General features: G+C 47.4%; 1 protein-coding gene across 1 annotated transcript in view; it reads right to left on the reverse strand.

Moving 5' to 3' along the window:
* Positions 1-621: 621 nt before the first annotated feature.
* The window catches only part of arfgef2 (ADP-ribosylation factor guanine nucleotide-exchange factor 2 (brefeldin A-inhibited)), a 38,082-nt gene continuing 18,517 nt past the window's right edge, over positions 622-20,186 (reverse strand). Inside the window, exons 22-39 of the mRNA XM_083920131.1 lie at positions 19,031-19,178; positions 17,706-17,802; positions 17,546-17,586; positions 17,286-17,455; positions 15,834-15,985; positions 14,941-15,113; positions 14,598-14,758; positions 14,353-14,483; positions 13,913-14,042; positions 12,507-12,642; positions 12,222-12,360; positions 11,287-11,344; positions 11,065-11,173; positions 9,442-9,581; positions 7,792-7,969; positions 6,609-6,747; positions 4,787-4,904; positions 622-2,863 (exon numbers count right to left, since the gene is read on the reverse strand). Coding sequence (XP_083776257.1) covers positions 2,699-2,863; positions 4,787-4,904; positions 6,609-6,747; positions 7,792-7,969; positions 9,442-9,581; positions 11,065-11,173; positions 11,287-11,344; positions 12,222-12,360; positions 12,507-12,642; positions 13,913-14,042; positions 14,353-14,483; positions 14,598-14,758; positions 14,941-15,113; positions 15,834-15,985; positions 17,286-17,455; positions 17,546-17,586; positions 17,706-17,802; positions 19,031-19,178 — 2,385 coding nt within the window. The 3' untranslated portion in view covers positions 622-2,698. The remainder of the gene's footprint in view (positions 2,864-4,786; positions 4,905-6,608; positions 6,748-7,791; positions 7,970-9,441; positions 9,582-11,064; positions 11,174-11,286; positions 11,345-12,221; positions 12,361-12,506; positions 12,643-13,912; positions 14,043-14,352; positions 14,484-14,597; positions 14,759-14,940; positions 15,114-15,833; positions 15,986-17,285; positions 17,456-17,545; positions 17,587-17,705; positions 17,803-19,030; positions 19,179-20,186) is intronic.

Consider the following 20,186-nt stretch of genomic DNA (forward strand, 5'->3'; position numbering starts at 1 on the left):
TTATCCGGGGTCGGGTCGCGGGGGCAGCAGCTTTAGCAGAGGACCCCAAACTTCCCTTTCCCGGGCCACATTAACCAGCTCTAACTGGGGGATCCCGAGGCGTTCCCAGGCCAGTGTGGAGATCTAATCTCTCCACCTGGTCCTGGGTCTTCCCCGAGGCCTCCTCCCAGCTGGACGTGCCTGGAACACCTCCCTAGGGAGGCGCCCAGGGTTCATCCTGACCAGATGATCCTGAACCACCTCAACTAGCTACAAAATGCCATTGTACCAAGAATAAAGACAATAAAGAGAATAATGATTCTGATACGCTGTTGGCTGTTTAGGACAAATACACAGGGACGGTAACCACAGGAGACGACTCCCTGTGCGGCACTTTTTGAATGATGTCGAGCCTCTATGAAGTTGTGATTTATGGGGGAATGGTATGAGTTGCATACACCCCCCCCCCAAAAAAAACCCACTTGTGCCCCCCCATCCTGCCGTCAGACCTGCACCCCTGGTTTTTAGCACCACCTGTGATCAACAGTCCAAACGTTCACATTGAGAAAACGCTAAAACCCAATTCACAACCGCATCATTACAAACTCCAGTGGATCAGAATTCAGGTTTATTGATCACTTCACCAAATGTTCGGAAGATTACATCACAATATTATGTATAGAACCTTATATCACTTTCATTTCTATGTATCTTACATTGAAAACTTTACAGTCTGCCTTCTTTGTTTTTCTCATTTACTGTATATATATATATTTATATGTTCCCTAGCGTTTAGGGAAGAAAAGTAGACATCCACAGTTGCGAGGGGAAGGAATGCTTCTCAAAAAATATTTAAATGCACTTTAAATAATTACATACATCCTTCTTCTTTTAAAAAAAGGCATGGAATAAACGACGAGGGGTCCAGGATGCCGAGACTGCGGCGCCTCGGCGTTTTGGTTTCCGCTCTTGTTCCTGAACCTTCCCCCCGCGGTCGAACTCCACCGTTGAACGTGACACAACACACACGAGCGCTCCAACTCCGACCGTCCGGAGCGCGCCGACGCACCGGGTGGTGTTAATACATGAGCAGACTGTCGGCAAACACGTATGCGACACAAGAAACGTGGGGAATGGACGACCGCCGTCACCGTATAGGGTCGACGGGTGGATTAGTGGAGGGTTTCATGAGCCCGCTGTGTCTCCGCAGTCCTTCAGCGTGAGGCTCACCGTGTCGACACACAGAGGAATGTATGACAGAGGGAAGGAGAGAGTCTGTGAACCAACCTTTCGTCGTAACCACCGGCGATTATCCCGAATCAAGAATCAAAATCGAAGCAAGTGAGCGAAAATAAATAAGTAAAATCTCGAATTCTGAAGGTGACGGGACGGTTGTGTCAGAGAGCAGAGGCGTCACGCTCCGCGTTGGATCTTTGAGAGAGGTGTGAGAGATGCAGATTGTTTTTTTCACCCGCAGCAGAGTTTCAGTCTCTTTAGGAAGGGCAAGAGCCCGCCGCCGTACGACACAGACGCAAGGGGCCGTACGACACAGACGCGCAAGGGGCCGTACGACACAGACGCAAGGGGCCGTACGACACAGGCGCAAGGGGCCGTACGACACAGGCGCAAGGGGTCGTACGACACAGGCGCAAGGGGCCGTACGACACAGACGCAAGGGGCCGTACAACACAGACGCAAGGGCCCGTACGACACAGACGCAAGGGGCCGTACGACACAGGCGCAAGGGGCCGTACGACACAGACGCAAGGGGCCGTACGACACAGACGCAAGGGGCCGTACGACACAGGCGCAAGGGGCCGTACGACACAGACGCAAGGGGCCGTACAACACAGACGCAAGGGCCCGTACGACACAGACGCAAGGGGCCGTACGACACGGACGCAAGGGGCCGTACGCACGCCGCGCCTTTTACCACCTCGAGTCAGGCGCTGCGGCGTCGCAACAGGGGGACTTCGCTGAACTCCGAGTGCAGCCGCTGCGACCTGAACGCGCCTGAAAAATAGGCGCGTGATCTAAAAAGCGCCGCACGCGTGCAGCCCCTCGGGAGAAACGTTAAATTAGCGTTAAAGTGACGACAACGCTTCGGGAAAGGCGTCGATACGCGGAGGGTTCAGGTATTACGACGTATTTCGATTAGATCACCAAACTTAAACAATAAGGGCGACACCGACGGCGTCGTTTTCAAACAGGCACAGGTGGCCGAGAGATTTGTGGGTGAACCTTTTTTTGTTAAGTATTAAAAAATAAACCCAGAACGAACAGGAAAACAAAGCATCAAAATCAGGTACGATATCAATAAATTATCTGTTTACAGTTCTTCTCTTGTCGTTACAGTTCGAGATGAGTCGGGGGGGGGGGGGGGGGGGGGGGCGGGGCGATGAATGACGACGGTAAGCAGAGAGCGCTGGTCACAGTGCTGTTCATCCCAGAGAGAGAAAGGGGGGGTGAGGAAGGACGGGGTAAAGACTTGTCTACAAGCTGAGCGCGGTAGAAAAGTTCAAACACTTTAACGCACGCTCCTGACCGGAGACAGAGAAGCTACAGTCTTTGTCGTCTCCCTCCTGACGTCACAGCGCCTCTGTAATCTGTTCCAGTCCGACAAAAGAGGTGTGTGGGGGGGGAGAAAGGTCTTTAAAGCGTCCACCTGTGATCAACATCCTCCATGTTTCCGTGCAGCTCTGTTCCTCCACCCCCCTTTCTACGACGTGGGAGTCCGGGCGGGCGCCCCCTCGGGAGCGGCGATGTGGAAGACGCAGCCGATGCGCAGGAAGAAGCGCCTGAGGACGGCCCGCAGCTCGGGGATCAGGTCAAACTGCATCATTTCGCACAGGTGGGGGTAGTAGCAGGACGCGTGGGGCTTGAACTGATGAGAGGAAGAAAAGGACAAAATATAAATTAGCGCCATGATTTAACATCCTGCTAACCAGAGTATCTCTCAAAGATGTTTGCGCACTGCAGTGAGTGTAACGGCATCCGTGCACTGTGCGCCCTACGTACTGACACGATCAGTGCTGTCTGAAATCACACACTGCCGACCCGCACTTACTGGAAATGCTGGTCCTATTTCTTCTTCTTCGGTTTATTTTTCCAAAAGCTTTTCCATCAACTCTGCTGACTCAGCACCCCGCCAAAAACCCTCTGATCCTCTTTTTACATTTATAAAGTGAATCTAGTCCGTTGTGCTGTTGTTCCGCAGTTTTCCAGTTTGAATTTATTCCCGCCTTCTCAGCTACGTAGACAAAATGGCGGCTATTGAGGGCGTTGAGTCTCCATCCATGTGCACTCTGCGGTTTTGCCGTTTTTGAGCACACAACAGGATAAACGCAGTTAACTGCACTTGACCGACTTCCGGCGTGAACTCACTACCGCTCTCAAAAAAGCCCGTTTGAGGGTGGAGGTGCACGACTTGGGACACGGCAGTATTCTTGCACAGCCAGACCTATCTGCACTTATCATTCTGGGATGGGGGACAAACCCAATCACAGTCGCTCGGGTGGCACTGAGCCGCAGATGCAGCAACGGTGCCCTTGTAAAATAGATGCTGACATCTCGGGCTTTATCCCAGCACCGCACAACCAGGAAGGAGGACTACTGATGATGTAACGGCTGTATTTTGAAACACTCAGAATATTCACGGCAGAGAGAGGAAGGGCGGCTGCTCTGGGTTTTTTTGGGCGCTGCGCAAAGGACAAAGAGTTCCCAACAGGGCGTTAAATAACGTGTCCAGAGGCCGTTTCTGGAAGGTTTTTGCGGCGTTTAAGGGCGATTGCACTGAATTACGAAATTGCATTCAGGCAAATAAACACAATTAAAAGCAGAATTAAGATTTGTTATAACTTTCCCACAATCCACTGCAGGCCTTGCACAAGAGATGAGGCCAGTCCACTGTAACAATACTGTCCTGATGTATGTGGACGCGGTGGTTAGTGTGGGATTGGTATTGTCTTCTGAAGCTGGCAGCACGGCGCCAACAGTTCCTGCTGATCAAGCTGCATGCCGGGTTGTTTTCTCCCTAAACGTCTGCAGTTTTGGTCTAAAATGCTCGGGAGAGAAACCCTGAGTCATGCACGGGCTGCCGTGAATCATCAGTGATGACTCAGGGTGCGTGAGTCACGGGTGACAGCTCACCAAAGTGAGTCGAATCACAGAATTGTGAAATAAATAAGAAAGGAAATGTAAAATGGTCAGATACATTTTTGACCCCAGTCCTTCTGAACTCATGAACATTTGATCAACTTTCCACAGTATTATGAATCTTTAATTGACTGATATTGGTTCAGATCTAGTCACCGTTGGACATATTTATGATCCAGACAGGGCTGAAACAGATACTCGAGTAACTCCAGTATCTGGTGCGTTGTGTGGCCTGTTTGGCACAGGGATCGTTGTTCCACACGGACTGTTTTGGTGGATGGACACCGCTACATCGGGAAAAGGCCGAGAGTAAGTTTGGGATCATTTCACACTTAGAAAAGAAGCCGAAAAGTTGCAAAGTCTGAGCAGAAAGCAGCCCGTTGTTAACACTGCGTGCCGCTGTTTTGGTTTAAGGAGGGCGGTTGCCGTAGTGATGGACAAACAGGAAGAGAATGAGTAACGTTAGCTGTGTCTGTATTTAGTTTTTCATAAACGTTAGACATAAAGTCACCTCCCTGATCAGTCTTTATATAGTTATAGTTTTGCTTGAGGAAAGGTGTCAGTGGAGTTTTGTACGTTGCTTGTTGTTACGGTAACAGGAAGAGAGAGACTGCGTGTGTGTGTGTGTGTGTGTGTGTGTGTGCGTTCCTACCTTGTCATCGGGCAGCCGTAGCGTCCTGGTGAGCAGCAGCATGAGCAAGCTGTTCCAGGCCTCCCTGTGACTCTCAGAGGTCAGACTGATGAAGTAGGCCAGAGCTTCACTGCACACCCTGAGAGACGACACAACACACACACACACACACACACACACACACACACACACACACAGAGGATTGTAACCAACACAACACTGATCTATCCCCAACAGTGAACAGGCACAAGTGGTAGGTCTGTACCAGTACTACAGTACATTGTCATTATTGCTGTTATTATAATAAAAGTGCAGGCTGAATGAAGGCTGATGAACGCCACACGTACGTATCCTTGATGTAACACATGAGTCAACTGCTGCAGTTCGGCTGCTCAGTGGAAAAACACAAGGTGATCTGAACCAGGCTCTAGCATGCCAACATGTTCTACTAAACACACACACACGGTGTACACTTCATAAACATATGAGGTATAAGCCATGTGTCAAAACAGATCACGCAGCACAGAACAAACACCGGTGCCGCGCTCTTCAAAAGTGAAACCGCCGGTGCTTATTTATCTAAGGTTTAACGGTTAAGACAATAATAATCAACACTTTGGAGTCTTGAAGATCACTTATGTTGTTTACAGTGCTTTTTTGTCCGTAAGCTGGTAAAGAAACTGCAAGTTTAAAAAGGCTCCCTGTTCGCCTGATGGCAAAACAACACGATTAATACAAAAGTTACACACAGAACCTTTAAAGAGTAAGTCTGGAGATATTTCTTATAGTCACTAAATCCAACAAAAGGCCCAAAACCTTTGAGCTCCGTTGTATTTTACTCGCAGATCAGTCTGGTAACGTGCAGCGGAGGAAATTTGGAGAAGCGACCGAACCGATCAACATTGGCTTTGAGGCAGATGAAGTGTGACGCAACAAGAAGCGACGGTTCAGTGTTAACAAAATGGCGGATGAGATGAGCACAGCTATCTCATCCACGGATGAGATGAGCACAGCTATCTCATCCGCGGATGAAATGAGCGCAGCTATCTCATCCGCGGATGAAATGAGCACAGCTATCTCATCCGCGGATGAAATGAGCACAGCTATCTCATCCGCGGATGAAATGAGCACAGCTATCTCATCCGCGGATGAAATAAGCACAGCTATCTCATCCGCGGATGAAATGAGCACAGCTATCTCATCCGCGGATGAAATGAGCACAGCTATCTCATCCGCGGATGAAATGAGCACAGCTATCTCATCCGCGGATGAAATGAGCACAGCTATCTCATCCGCGGATGAAATGAGGACAGCTATCTCATCCGCGGATGAAATGAGCACAGCTATCTCATCCGCGGATGAAATGAGCACAGCTATCTCATCCGCGGATGAAATGAGCACAGCTATCTCATCCCCGGATGAAATGAGCACAGCTATCTCATCCCCGGATGAGATGAGCACAGCTATCTCATCCGCGGATGAAATGAGCACAGCTATCTCATCCGCGGATGAACTCTTTGTTCTCTTGGATCCTTCTGTTGAATACGGACCGGGCTCCTGAAATTTGGCCTTTGATCCATAAATTCACGTTAAACACAAACGGCAGATATCCTTTATCGACATGTTGTTTACGTTCTGAGCTATGCCCCGATGCTGTTAGCACGTCACACGCTTACATACGTTGATCTGATTTGTTGATTTGGCCCGTATGTTGGTGATAGACAGATGGTTTATCCAATCAGCAACCGGTGTTTTCGTTCCCAGGTGGCTAATGCTAAGACAATGCGAATCAATCCATCTGGCGGGGTCAGGTTACAGAACCTTTGCTGTCTGTTGTACTCACAGCAGCAGGCGTGTCTGGATGTCAGGCCAGGAGTCGCGCAGCTGAAGGTCAGAGTACATCCTGAACAGAATCCTCAGGCTGCAGGCGAGGCTGCTGGTCTCCTGCTTCAACAAGTTGGGCTTGGATTTCCCTTTAAAGCCTGCAGGCAAGAGAGAGAGGGACAATCATCTGTAAAAAATCAACAACAACAGGGAGCTTTGCACGGCTTAGTGGTTGGAACATAACTGTCTTTGCCTTTGTGTTTCTCATGCCCCTGTCTCTCCCTTCATTTTCTTTCTGTCTGTCTCTAACGAATAAAGGCAAACACACTCTTAAGTGGCCCTGCCGTAACACGTCACACGCATTGATGACGTCATGGCGATGCGTGGCTTTGTTTACAAATCTTTCCGTAGACCTCAGAGTTTTTGTGCGTCTTGTCGACTGTTTTTGAATCTTTTCATCGACCAAATCTGCAGTAAACACTCCACCTCCGCATCACACCAACGTGAACCTTTCACCGCCATTGTTGTTGTTGTTGTTAAATGTCCGTGCATGGTCCGTCTTTTTTTTATTTTCAGTCCGAACAGGCGCACATTAAATGACGTGAAAGCAGCTAGGCGTGGAGCGGTTGCACTCACACTGGTCAAACGCACTAGGCTCTACCCAAAAAACCTGTTTTGACCCGGTGCGGAAGGACAGTGTGAGTGCGCCCTTAAGTGGTCTTGGGTTTCAGGTCCTGGCCAGGGACCTTTGGTGCATGTCATTTTCCTCTCTCCCCTTATGAATATTGTCTCCACAGTCAACTCTCTGATCTGTGCAGAAAATGCCTTCAAATGTAATAATGTGTCTAGTGAAAGTGAAGCTTTTTAACATACTGTCAGTGTTATTGTGCAATTCTAAAAGCAAACACCCATCAGATAATCCTCTGACTGGTTTGAATAATCAGCACAAAGAAAATATTGTCGTCAACGTCGTCCAACAACTGAATTTTTCCAGGTTCAATCCAGGCGACGACGCAGTAACCTGCTGCACGTTCGTCGTACAGACTTGAAATCTACGTTTTAGATGACTTCATGACTTCATGCACTGCACATCCTCATCAAAGACCCTTTAAGGCAGTGAGGTTGGAGACATTGTGAGGCTGTCTCATAACTTTAAGATATGGAAACGAGTTGATGAGCTGAGCCGTCACGGAGGACTTTACCTGCCCTCCAGAGCGCCGTCCTCTGTTCGTTGTTGGAGTTGAAGTCCTTGGCGAAGGTGTGCGACTCCAGCAGGCAGTCCAGCAGCTTGAAGAGGTGGGCGGAGGTCATGTGTCTGTACATACCTTGATCTGAACCCGCCTCGCCTCCCTCAGCCTCAGACTCTTCCAGAGCGTCTCTCTGAGTGGAGGACAGTTTTAGACGACGTGAACTGAATATATGTGACCATTTCAGATTACACAGGGTTGCTCTTCCAAGGGTTTCTTTACAACAGTTCAGAACAAAGAGTTGATACTTGCAACTACCGTATTCTCCGCACTATAAGTTGCACCTAAAAACCTTCAAATGTCTCCAAAGCCGACAGTGCTCCTTATAATCCGGTGAGCCTTATATATGGACCAATATTGAGCCACAACAGGTCTCCAACTACGGTGAGCAGCCGCCGTCTCTATTTTCCCCCGTAGAAGAAGTAACGCGCGGTGCATGTTGAGATATATGACTGTGTGAAGCGTGCCGTTTCATTTCCATGTGTGTGTTTGTGTAAAGAGCCCAAAATGGCTCCTGTTAAGAGACACGCTTACGACGCAGAGTTTACACTCAAGGCCATTAGTCACGCAGCAGAACACGGGAATAGAGCAGCAGCCAGAGAGTTGAACATGAACCAATCAATGGTGCCGAAGTGGAGGAAGCAACAAGACGACCTCCACTGACTGTTGTGTTGACGTTCCCTTTAGAGCAGCTCCATCTAATGGATGCAGAACGTAACCCCAGCCTCCACTGTAGTGTCTGTTCTATGCTCCTTATAATGTGGTGCGCCTTATAGAGCGGACAATACCGTACTGGCAACGTTCTGAAACCTTCCCGTTCAGACCAAGGAGACGAGGTGAGACGATGTATCATCTCCATAGCAACGCTCTCTGTACTTCCGTTCTTACCTTTTTTCGTAGCTGGATGTAATTTGTAGCGTCATAAAATATAAATGAGGACAGAGACAGTGAGATACTCCCCACAGCTGCGTTTGTAGTTGTGATGAAACGCCAAAAAATACTGTTTTATTTCCCTGATTCGCTATTTTGTTCTGCATCACGTCACGCGCTCGCTCTCCTTATTCATTGTATTGCTTGCTCGACCCTCTCTCTCTCCGTCTCTCTATTTCTTAGTCTCTTTTTTACCTTATCCCGAAGTTACGGATGTGATTTGCCGACTTCCCTTAGCTACCTTGATCTAACATGCCAGAGGCTGTTCACGTTTGAATATTTAACGGCGAAAATATCGTTTGATTTCCCTGATTCACTGTTTTGTTCTGCATCACGGCCCGCGCTCGCTCTCCTTATTCATTGTATTGCTCGCTCGACCCTCTCTCTCCGTCTCTCTCCCTCTCTCCGTCTCTTTTGTTGACAAGCTGAATCGCTGGCGACGACATCAGCCGGCTAGATTCCGACGGCTCAGTTCACACCGCTGCAATTTTCACCTGCGACACTCTGTTGCGTTACGAATCTTTGGTCTGAACCGGGCTTTAGCGTTCCTTCTGGTGACTTCCACATATCATTTACATTAGTGAGCAGCTGTTAAGAGAGGTTAAGAGCGATGTGTGGGACCTAAAGGGCAATGTTGGGCTAAAGTCGACCCCTGCAGCAGCTGCTGTAACTCACCTGTGCAGCCGCCATGTTCTCAGCATCCTCCTTCTTGCTGGTCGCTGGGTAAAAGACGATGTTGTCTATGGTCTGGATCAGTTCCAGCTGTACCACACATTTAATCAGCAGCCCTGCAAACAGCTTCTGGTCTGACACTCCTGTAGAACAGAAACACACAAGTGGTGTAGAGATAGGGTTATATATATATATATATATAAGAAGAGGGACAAAATGCATCAAAGGCAGTCCAAATCTACAATGACGGCAACAAACGTGATATAACTGTTAAAATCCTTTTGTCATTCTGTGCCGCCATTTTGGTTTTTGTTATTTAGCACATACAGAGCTAAGCAACAACATGTATTTGGACAATTGTGCTAACATATTCTCCAAGCTATTACCGTTCCTTTCATTTTAAAACGTATAAAATAGGAACGTTTGAACAAAGGAAGTCACATTTACTCATTTTTCCTTCCAGATTAATAAACCGGTTCAAACCGTGTAACAGAGGCACGTAAAGCAGTCCAGGTGTCTGTGATCTTACATATCTGATCCATTTTGACCACCAACTCTTGACTGAACTCTCCATGATGTAGATTTCGTGAACAGTCTTCCAGTGTCGGTGCGTTGTTTTGTAACCATTTCCTCGTTATAGTTATGCTATTGATTGGATATACAATGCCACAGTAAAAAAATACATTGAGCTGACGTCAAATTGTATAGAAACGTATATTCCAGACAATCAAGAATGTCGTGCCAGAAAGATGAAAGTTTCAGACAATGTTGGCCATTTCTTCTTCTGAGCAGGTGTTCTCACAATGCTGAAGTTGCGGTTTTCCATTGTAATTTACAAATGTTTTCCCATTCGTCCCCAGATACGACCAAGTCTCCCTCCCTTTCCCATCTCTGGCAAGAGCATTCAGAGACTGCAGTGCATCCAGAACAGTGCTGCCAGGATCCTGATGACTGTACACAAACAACCACACCCCCCCCATCCTGAAATCTCTGGCTCTGGCTCCCTGTCCCACTCAGATTCGAATACAAGATCTATCCCCCTATACCTCGAGGAACTCCTCACCCCCATACCTCCACACGCACCCTCCGGTCTGGTACCTCAAACACCCTCAAAGCCCCCAGAACCAAGCTCCGCACCATGATCGGGTGATGGGGTCTTTTCCTCAGCTGCTCCGGGGTTATGGAACGCACTCCCTGACCACATGAGGTCCCCGCAGACTACAGATGCTTTTAAACAAGACCCTAAAAACATTTATTTTCACCAAAGCGTTTTGCTAAATCTATTTTATATGTTCTCCTTTAACTTATTACTTATTTCTATTCTGCTCTGTAGCACTTTGAGATTGTTGAATGTAAAGTGCAATACAAATAAAACGTATTATTACACTAATTTTTGTTTTATAAATAGATAAATAATAAACAAGTCCAGTTGCTTTTGACTGAAATTGCTTTGGTGATAACGACGACCTGCACAAATGAGGACATTCACAGGCTTTTTCAAATAGAGTTTTGGGCTGAATTTTTGTTTGCAGTGAGTATCAATGTGTGTGTGTGTGTGTGTGTGTGTGTGTGTGTGTGTGTGTGTGTGTGTGTGTTTGTTTGTGTGTGTGTATGCTGTGTACTCACTAGCGTTGGACTTGCCCTTCCAGGTGTCGTCGCTGGACATCTGGCTGTGTCCTCTCTCAGACAGAGCTCTGTCGTAGCTGCTCTGGGACACGCTGTCAAAATCAGCATCCTGGAGACGAACAGCAACAAACATCACGGATCATCACGGGTTAGTTAAGTCATGTAACAGCACTTTCACTGGTTAAACAGCATCTGCTGATGTAATTATTGTTATTTTCTTACAAAATGCTTTCCATCTGCAGTTTCCTCTTCCTGTCCAGCCGGTCGCCACGTCAACAAACTGAAAAGCAAGCGGAACCAGGTGTGATAACTTCTGTCACAGAAGCAAAATAACCTTTAGGGCGCACTCACACTGTCCATCCGTACGGTGCCAAAGCACGTGTCACGGCTAAAGTCTAGTTCGTTTGACCAGTGTGAGTGCAACCATACCACGTCTAGGAGCGGTACGCTTGCAGGCCACGGGCGTTTGGGAGAGGTGGGCTTTTGTAAAGCACGTTTGCACATGTACGAGCACGAGCGTGCGCACGTGTACGAGCACGAGGCCTACGATGGTTCTGACGTCATTTTCTGTGCGCCTGTTGGGACATAGAAAATAGAAGGAGGGACCATGCGCGGACATTTAAAACAATGGCGGTGAAAGGTTCACGTTGGTGTGATGCGGAGGTGGAGTGTTTACTGCAGATTTGGTCGATGAAAAGATTCAAAAACAGTCGACAAGACGCACAAAAACTCAGAGGTCTACGGAAAGATCTGGAAACAAAGCCACGCATCGCCATGACGTCATCAATGCGTGTGACGTGTTACGGCGTGATGACGTATAGGCAGCAAGAAGCATTCGCCGAGGCCCAGGTAGTGTGAGTACAAACGGGCCTGGAGGGGGGGACAAGGACCCTAAAGCACGGGGCACGGGACGGAGGCACAGTGTGAGTGCGCCCTTAGCTTCATTAGCATTAATCTTTACTTTACTATGAACTTCCCTGTGAAACTACCTTCTTTGACATGACAATGTGTTTTGTCTTCACAACCCTAACATTTAAGATCAGAGTATCATCGCGATGATCAAGACGTTCACATGCAGGTTCAGTGACTGTTTTGAGCTGAGTGAATAGAAACTACAGTGACTGTGACACTGATACGCACGGTGGCTCAGGACTTACGCGTGAGGGCTGGTGTTCTGGAAGATCTCCAGCATACAGGAGCAGGTGATGTTCCAGACCTCGGGGCTGAACTTCTCCCCGTTCAGAATCACCAGGTTCTCCAGACAGTTTGTCCCCGACCGAGCCAGCTGCTCGTTGTCTGTCGGAGAAAGGGAAATGACCTCAGAGCGCGTCCGACACAGACTGACCAGAGGATCACAGGACGCTTGACGGGGACTAAAAGCTTCAGACGACAGAATTTGCATTTGAAAGTATTATGAGTGTTCTGTGAATGTGAATACCCACCTTGCCGGACGCACCACTGTAGCTGCGTGAAAATGTCAGCCAGCAGGATTTCACTGAGAGGCTCGTAGAACTGGGTGAACACGTCACAGATGGCGTACAGAGCGTGGTTACATGTCGTGGTCATCCACTCGGTTTTCTAGAGAGACAAGAGACAGAAGTTAGCAGATGTGAGTCCGGTTTAAAAGGTTAGAAATCCCCCCTTTTTAATCTGTATGTAATAGGGATGGGCGTGAGTGATCGATTCCTTGTCGTCCTGGTTACAAATGAACTCGGTTGGTAAACAACGGCACTCCAGTGTGTGTGGTTGACGCTTGCTGCACTTGACCCGAGACACAAACACCTTGGATTTTTGGAACCTGCTCTTCCCCCCCGCCCTCTGAGAGAAGTTGTGTGACCAACACGACGGGGTTACTGCGCGAGGTCCAGACGATATGGAAGGGGAAAGCAGTGACGCTAGGGGCCGCAACGTCATGGCACTAGTTCGAAAACATGGATGTCAAAGAGCTAGAAGCTTGTTTCAGTGAGCCGTGCGTTCGTCCTCAGAAAAACCAACTGGAGCGGTGGAAGTCCACCCAACAAAAAACTGAGCGTTGTGATACCTGCCACCTCTGTGCCAGCAGAGCGCCTGTCCTCCGCAGTTGGACTGATCATTAACAGAATGAGAACAGAACGCAAACTTTGTTTTGTTTTTGTAAGGAAACAATGTTTTGAAGTTGTGGTTTTGAAAAAATAAATCTTTAAAGTGTTAACTGTGACTGTTTTGACTGAGAATAAGCATTAGGGGCGGCAGTAGCTCAGTAGATAGGTGACTCGGCTGGGAACCGGAGGGTCCCCTGTGTGGACCATGAATGGAGAGTGGACTGGTGGCTGGAGAGGTGCCAGTTCATCTCCTGGGCACCGAACCCCCAACTGCTCGGGGCACTGGTCACTGGCAGCCCCCTCGCTCTGACATCTCTCCATTAATTGCATGTATATAGGTCTTGTTTGTGCATGTGTGTGTATTTCGGGCCTCTGTGTGTGTGTGTGTGTGTAACCTGAATCATAACAGAATGAAAAAATCATATTTCCCCGTTGCGGGACTAATAAAGCAATTCTTCTTCTTCTTCTTCTTCTTCTTCTTCTTCTTCTTCTTCTAGGTGTTGGGTAGGCTTTGTAACGGTGCGTCATTGTTTCTGCAGGAAGATGAGTTGCGTTCTAAAAATAGATTTAGAAAACAAGTTCTCGATTGGCCCTCAAGGAATTGACGGGATCCCTCGATCCTTGAATTAACTGCTCGTGCCCGGCCCTAAATATATCCGTTTTATGGTCTTCTGTCTCCAAATCCCAAAAGAGGAAATGCTTCAAATGTGTAAGTCAAAACATAAACAACCATGGGGATCGACTGCACGCGACCAGTGACCTCTGACCTCTGTCTGCTGCTCGGGGAGCTTCATGTTGTCAAAGATGCGGAAGACGATCCTGAAGAGGTCGTGCCACCAGTGCTTCTCGAAGGTATGGCCGTAGCTCTTCATGATCTCGAACATGACCGTGAGACCTCTGTCAGGAGAGAGAGAGACAAACAGTCAACACGTCAGTCTCGTTACTACACAGCTCCGCAAGCAGCCAGAACAAAGACAGCTTTAAGTCTGCGTCTTAACACTGTACGGGCGTCATCTGTTCAAGTGATAGCTTGTTACATTTTTAGCTTTAATTCAATAAGACCTCTGTTGTTTAAACGTCGATAGGGTTATATTGCCAACGATAATTAAATCTGCATGTTAACGAGTCACAAGCTGATGAAGCTGTTTTGAAAGGATTCATCACTGAAGCGGTTTGCGCTACACTGAACGCTGAAGTGTCTCTCTACCTGGTCCGGACATCCAGCTTGCAGCGGTTGATGATGCAAGAGAGCTCAAACAGAATGGGAAACCAGCCACGAACCCACACGCGATCACCGGGGGCCACATTCATGTCATCACTGGTGTACTCCCTCAGGGCCTGGACAGAGACACGTCATGTAGAAATGACATAGTGCTTGTTGTAAATGATAGATAAATGTCATTTTCTGGACATTTTAATGAAGTGGTACAGTCACACGTCAGCCGTTCCCACCTGTGGCCTTTCTGAGACGTATTTAGCGCAGTGTCGTATGAGTCTGATCGCCTCCATGCTGGTGTCAGGAAAAGCTGCGTTGCACACAAACTCTGACAGGCACTTCACTGCATCTTGGAACGAATCAATAGCAGCTGCAAAGTGCTGCTGGAAAGTGTTCACTGAGGGGGGAGTGAGGGAAAGAAAATAAGGAAACAAGAATTGTTTGGTTGGTTTAGGAGCTCTTCAATCTTTCCTGTCGTTAGAGAGAAAGCTGAGGCAGGACCGAGCATCTGTTTCACCGTCAGCTGAGCAGTTTGACACAACACGACCTCTCTCACTGCTCTCTCAGAGTCATACTCACTGACTATGTGCCCAGTGGTCTGGAAGGCCAGCTCCACTATGGTCTCATCGTGGTCCGAGGCTGCCTGGTGAAACACAGAGAAGATGTTCTTCCAGCCTGAACGGATGTTGGCCGCCTGGGAGTTCACCATCTGAGCCACGCACCTTATCACCATGTCTCTGATAGTGGGGGACCTGGGGGGGAAGAGGGGGGGGGTGTTAAAGTGCAACTCCGGTGCAAAAATCATCCCACGGTCTTTTTCGGGCACCTAAATACATCAAATAAGCGATCGAGACAGCTTTTTACGTGTAACAACTATTAACAGGGAAATCCGTGAGAGTCGCTAACAGCGGAATGTGGCTAACACTGATTAGCTCGGGGCAGTACAGTCAACGCATTAAAGCAGCTTTTTTAACCACTAATCCTGCTCAAAATAACAGCAAACCTCTGCAGCAGCATGAGAAGAGTCCCTACACACAAAACAAAGCATCAATGGGCTCCTTCCTTTGGGATTAACTTTGGTTATCCACTTGAATTGACTTTACTATGAGAGGAGCTGGTACAGGGGCCAGTAGGTAAGTCTTTAAAACACTATTTTAATAAACTCCAGGTTCACTAACTACGTTGTTGGTGCTTTGTTTTCTGTGTAGGGACTTTTCTCATGCTGCTGCAGAGGTTTGCTGTTATTTTCAGCAGTATTAGTGGTTAAAAAAGACGCTTTAATGCCTTCACCGTACTGCCCCGAGCTAATCATTGTTAGCCACGTCCGGTTGTTAGCGACTCTTACGGATTTCCCTGTTAATAGTTGCTACATGATTGCTTGTTTATGTATGTAAGTGCTGTATTATACTTTAATACAATGAAATGCTGTGTGAATGTCTCTCATCCCAGCCGGCCGTAGTGCAACATGTTACCTGTTCTTTTTCATGATGTGCTCAAAAGGCCTGAGGAAGTCTTTCTGGAAGCGGAAGTTGGCCAGCTCTCCTTTCTCCAGGAACTTCATAGAGAGCTGCCTCAGGGAGTCCACGGCGAAGATGGCTACGTCCTCATTGGGGTTACAGCCCACCTAGAGGAAGACGCAACAGTTGTCAGCAAAGCTCAGCAATACTTCTATTCTCGTCTATCAAGAGAATCACAATAAACTCTCGTCTCTTAAAGGTCGAATATGTAGAATCTTTATTAAAAGAAAATAATGATAATAATAACAATACACCCATGCGTTGTTTTTAGGGGTACAGAATGAAAGTTATGCTTTTCCATAAAAAAATATATTTAGTCTAAATTAATATTGACTTTCTGTCCCGTCCTGTTTATATTGTAGCAGCCAATAGCAGCCGGCATATCGGGGTTGCCAGGATTATCTGTTGTTGGGTGCAGCTACAGTAGGCTGGCACTGGGTGAAATGGAGTTTGCCTGCAGCTCGGACCCTCAGCGAAGGGGGCGTTATTTGTCCCAGCAGCTGAGTGAGCGGAGACGGGAAAAAACCAGAGTCAATATAGGCCGAACAAACGCCCAAATGTCTATGTATCAGTAGGCCAACGTTCATGTTTACTTAGCTGTAACGACTAACTGTAACGGCTAACGCTAACTGTCAGAAATAAGTAGTTACCCTGTATGATTCATCACGACATGGAGCAGGCTGATCGCTTGACGCACTGGACAACAAACCTGGCAACCCGAATGCTGCGATCATTTTTTGTTGTTGAGACTACGATCTGGAGACACTAGATGACGGTGTTCTGCTCAGTCTCCATGTTCAAGCTTTATTAATCTGATTTAATTTACATTTTTTTGCCACTTTGGGGGCAGCCCAGCAAGCTATTAACACAACACGGATATACATATTAACACCTTCTATTGTTGTTAATGTTAGTAAACAGTTGCTTACTCATTAGCAACATTAGCATTCATTTCGAGTTGTCAATATTCACTCTGACTATATGAAGTAATGATATAGTGACAGATCTAAAATGGCTTTATTGATCCACTCTTCCATCCATATTTGGATCTTTGTACCTTTTCTGTGACGCTGCGTGGTAAAAGAAAAGGTCAGTGAAGGACAATTTCAGTGCAATCATTTTTTGCGGTCGATGGGGTGATGCCGCACCCAAGTACATTAAAACAAAAGACAATGTTTCGCCTGTGCAGATGTAATTAAAGAGCCTTCTTATGTCCATGTAGTGGTAATAAACTGGAGTCCTCAAGGAGACAATAGAGGACAAAACAAAGTGCACGGAGCAACACGGGGCACCGCCGAAGGAACACCGTGCCCTCCCGCTGCTGCCTGCCACAACTCCTCTCACGACAACAAAGCTTCTACTTCCAGGTGAGACGGTTCAAAAACTCACATCCTTTAGTGCACTGACCTTGTTGAAGTGGTCTCCGATAACCTGCCAAATTCGAGACCACTGCAGCCTGATGCGGTTCATGTTGTAGTAGGAGATTTCCACGATCTTTTGCAAGCTGAACATCCTGGGCTGGTGCGCCGAGGCCAGCTCATCCATGGACACGGCGCACAGCCACCGCACAAAGTCCACTGGAAACGATTAAAACAGCAACACACTGTGAATAACGTTTGTTTCTTTGTAACATACGCAAACACAGACGCTGTGCTCTACACACTCACCGATTGCATTTCCGTCTAGTCGGGTGGAACCGGTGAATATCCTGCGAATAAAGAAGCAGCGTTGGTATTTGTGAGGAACAGAAACCGTCTTTTGTCATAAAGGACTGATACAGATGCATTTATTATGTTGTTGAGTACTTTTATGGGCATTTCGTCTCACCTGTCCACAGCTACCACCACACTCTGAGAGCTGGTCTCTCCCACAGACTCCTGGATGTGAGCCATCTGTCTCTTGTCCTGACTTCCCACCAGGTTACCTGCAACATCAGACACACTTTGGCAAAGGCTATTTACACCCGAGTGTACTACTATCAATACTATCAAACTATCAATGTATGCTTTTTGTACATGGATGCCAGTAGCAATGAATGCCATTTTCGCCCTTTTGTTACCTAACCCTAACCATGCATTTTGTTGTCTTAGGCGCTTCACACTGTCCATTCGTACCGTGCCCGAGCACGCTTCACAGCTAAAGTCTAGTTTGTTTGACCAGTGTGAGTGCAACCGTACCACGGCCAGGCCCGGCACGCTTGCCGGCTGCAGCCCAGTTGAGAGAGGTTGGCTTTTGTAAAGCATGGATGCACATGTAAAGGCTCGAGCGTGCGCACGTGTACGAGCACAAGCACAAGCGCGAGCATTGACAGCGGTCCTGATGTCTATTTATACGAGTCTGGTGCCCGCGACAGACATTTAAAAAGATGCCACTGAACAGTTCGCGGAGGTTTGATGTGAAGGGGTTCACTGCAGATTGATGAAATGTTCAAAAAAAGTCAGACAAAACTAAATCTCAGAGGGGTGATGGCGTATAAGCAAGACGCAGTTGCGCCGCGGCCCAGATCAATGTGAGTATGGTGAGTACAAGCGGGCCTGAGACGCGGGATGAAGATGGAGGGGGGACAATCACCCTAAAGCACGGTACGAATGGATAGCGATGAGTGCGCCCTTAACCTAACAAAACTGCTAAAATAATAAAAAGTCTAAATAATCTTCCAAGGCTGGATTCAAACCCTGGTCTCCCGGGTGAAAGTCCGACGCTTAACCCACTGAGAAACAATACCACACTGTGTGGCTCTGTGATGCGGTGAGGGATCAGGTGTAGATTGCCAGACCATGCAGCAAAGGCTATTTTTACCCGGGTGTAAATTTACACTCCGACACATTGAACACAACCTGATGCATGCAGTGAGGCATCAGACACAAACGGATGTGAAAAGTTATTAGTGCAGAATGTGGTTGTGCTGTGGTATGCTCATATTTGACTAAGAAAGCCAGTGTGTTACATTAGATATACATTATTAATAAAAAGCAGCTTTAGAGTTTACTGTGGATATTCAGCGGCTTGAATAAAGTGAGGCTTTCACCGCAGAAGCTCAACGGTACCTTGTAGTGTGATGGGAACCATGAGAGAGACACATTTAGCAGATGATTCTGAGAGTTTAGGACTGGATTGTGAACAGAAGTTATGTGTGTTTACGTGTGTCTTACCGAGGCCCAGGGGCATGAACTCCTCCGTGCCCGAGGGTAAGCCCTTGATGCCGGCCTCCTTATCCCGGACCACTCCCGAGATGTAGCGCGTCTTCACCCCCGTGCCGATCAACTGGGCGAGCTCCAGCTGGCTGATGCACCTCAGGATCTACGACACACAGACACACACCACAGATGACTTTGAGGTCTGCGTGTCTTATTCATTTTAGATGACGATGAGCTGAGAACACTTTATAAGAAATATATATCCTTAACAAATTAAAATGAGCATTTTTATTATTAAACTCTAAAAGGTTCAGACTTCGGTGGCAAGAATATAATTTACCAGGGCCCCTATTCATCAAGCATCTCAGGATCTGTCTGAGGAAGTGCACTGAACGTTATCCAAAGGTTAAAAAGCACTAAAAGCTTTTGATGAAGCAGGACGACTCTGTCTGTGTGTGACATCACCGTTTTCAGACAAGATGATGAGATGATGATGTGCTGTAGTTCTCTGATTGTCGTGCTTTGAACAATTTAGTGGTGACGTTGGAAATGCAAAAAACAGCTACATTCAAAGTAATATAAGTGCATTTAGATTATTAAGTGTATTAAAAAGGCTCCAAAATAAATGTGATGATCAAATTTACCAATAATTCATGAGCAATAGACCTCGACCTGTCGCGATAAGCCATAAATTAATCGCATGAGACCCTGAGCTCGGTAACTTTGCAAGCAGCGATGATTTCCATTTTTCCTCCTGTTTCTTCATCACAGAGACTGGATGACAAGAGTTTTCCCTCTGCTGCATCAGTTTCCACTGACCCCTCTTAACCCTCGTCATGTGTTACGTCAGTCATCTGTCAGCTGCACGGCCTCTGTGTGAGGAGGCGGCCCCCTGGCGTTACAATCAGAGCGCAGCATCAGAGCCCCGTGAGGAGCAAACACGCAGGTTGAGATAGGGGGATTTAAAGATGAAATTGGTTTCAAAGCGGAAGCAGCATAACGCGCCGATACAACAAACCTGGATCTCCACCTGAAGCAGAACCAGCCGATGCATTTTGTTTACATCCATTTCATTTATTGTTTCAGTTGTGAGTGTGTTGTCAGACTTTGACTCTGCTCTTTGCATGACATCTTCAAAGGAATGGAGGCTCTGGCATGAAAATGTGTTGTG

This window comes from Echiichthys vipera (assembly GCF_963691815.1).
Source record: "Echiichthys vipera genome assembly, chromosome: 9".
NCBI classification, from domain to species: domain Eukaryota; kingdom Metazoa; phylum Chordata; class Actinopteri; order Perciformes; family Trachinidae; genus Echiichthys; species Echiichthys vipera.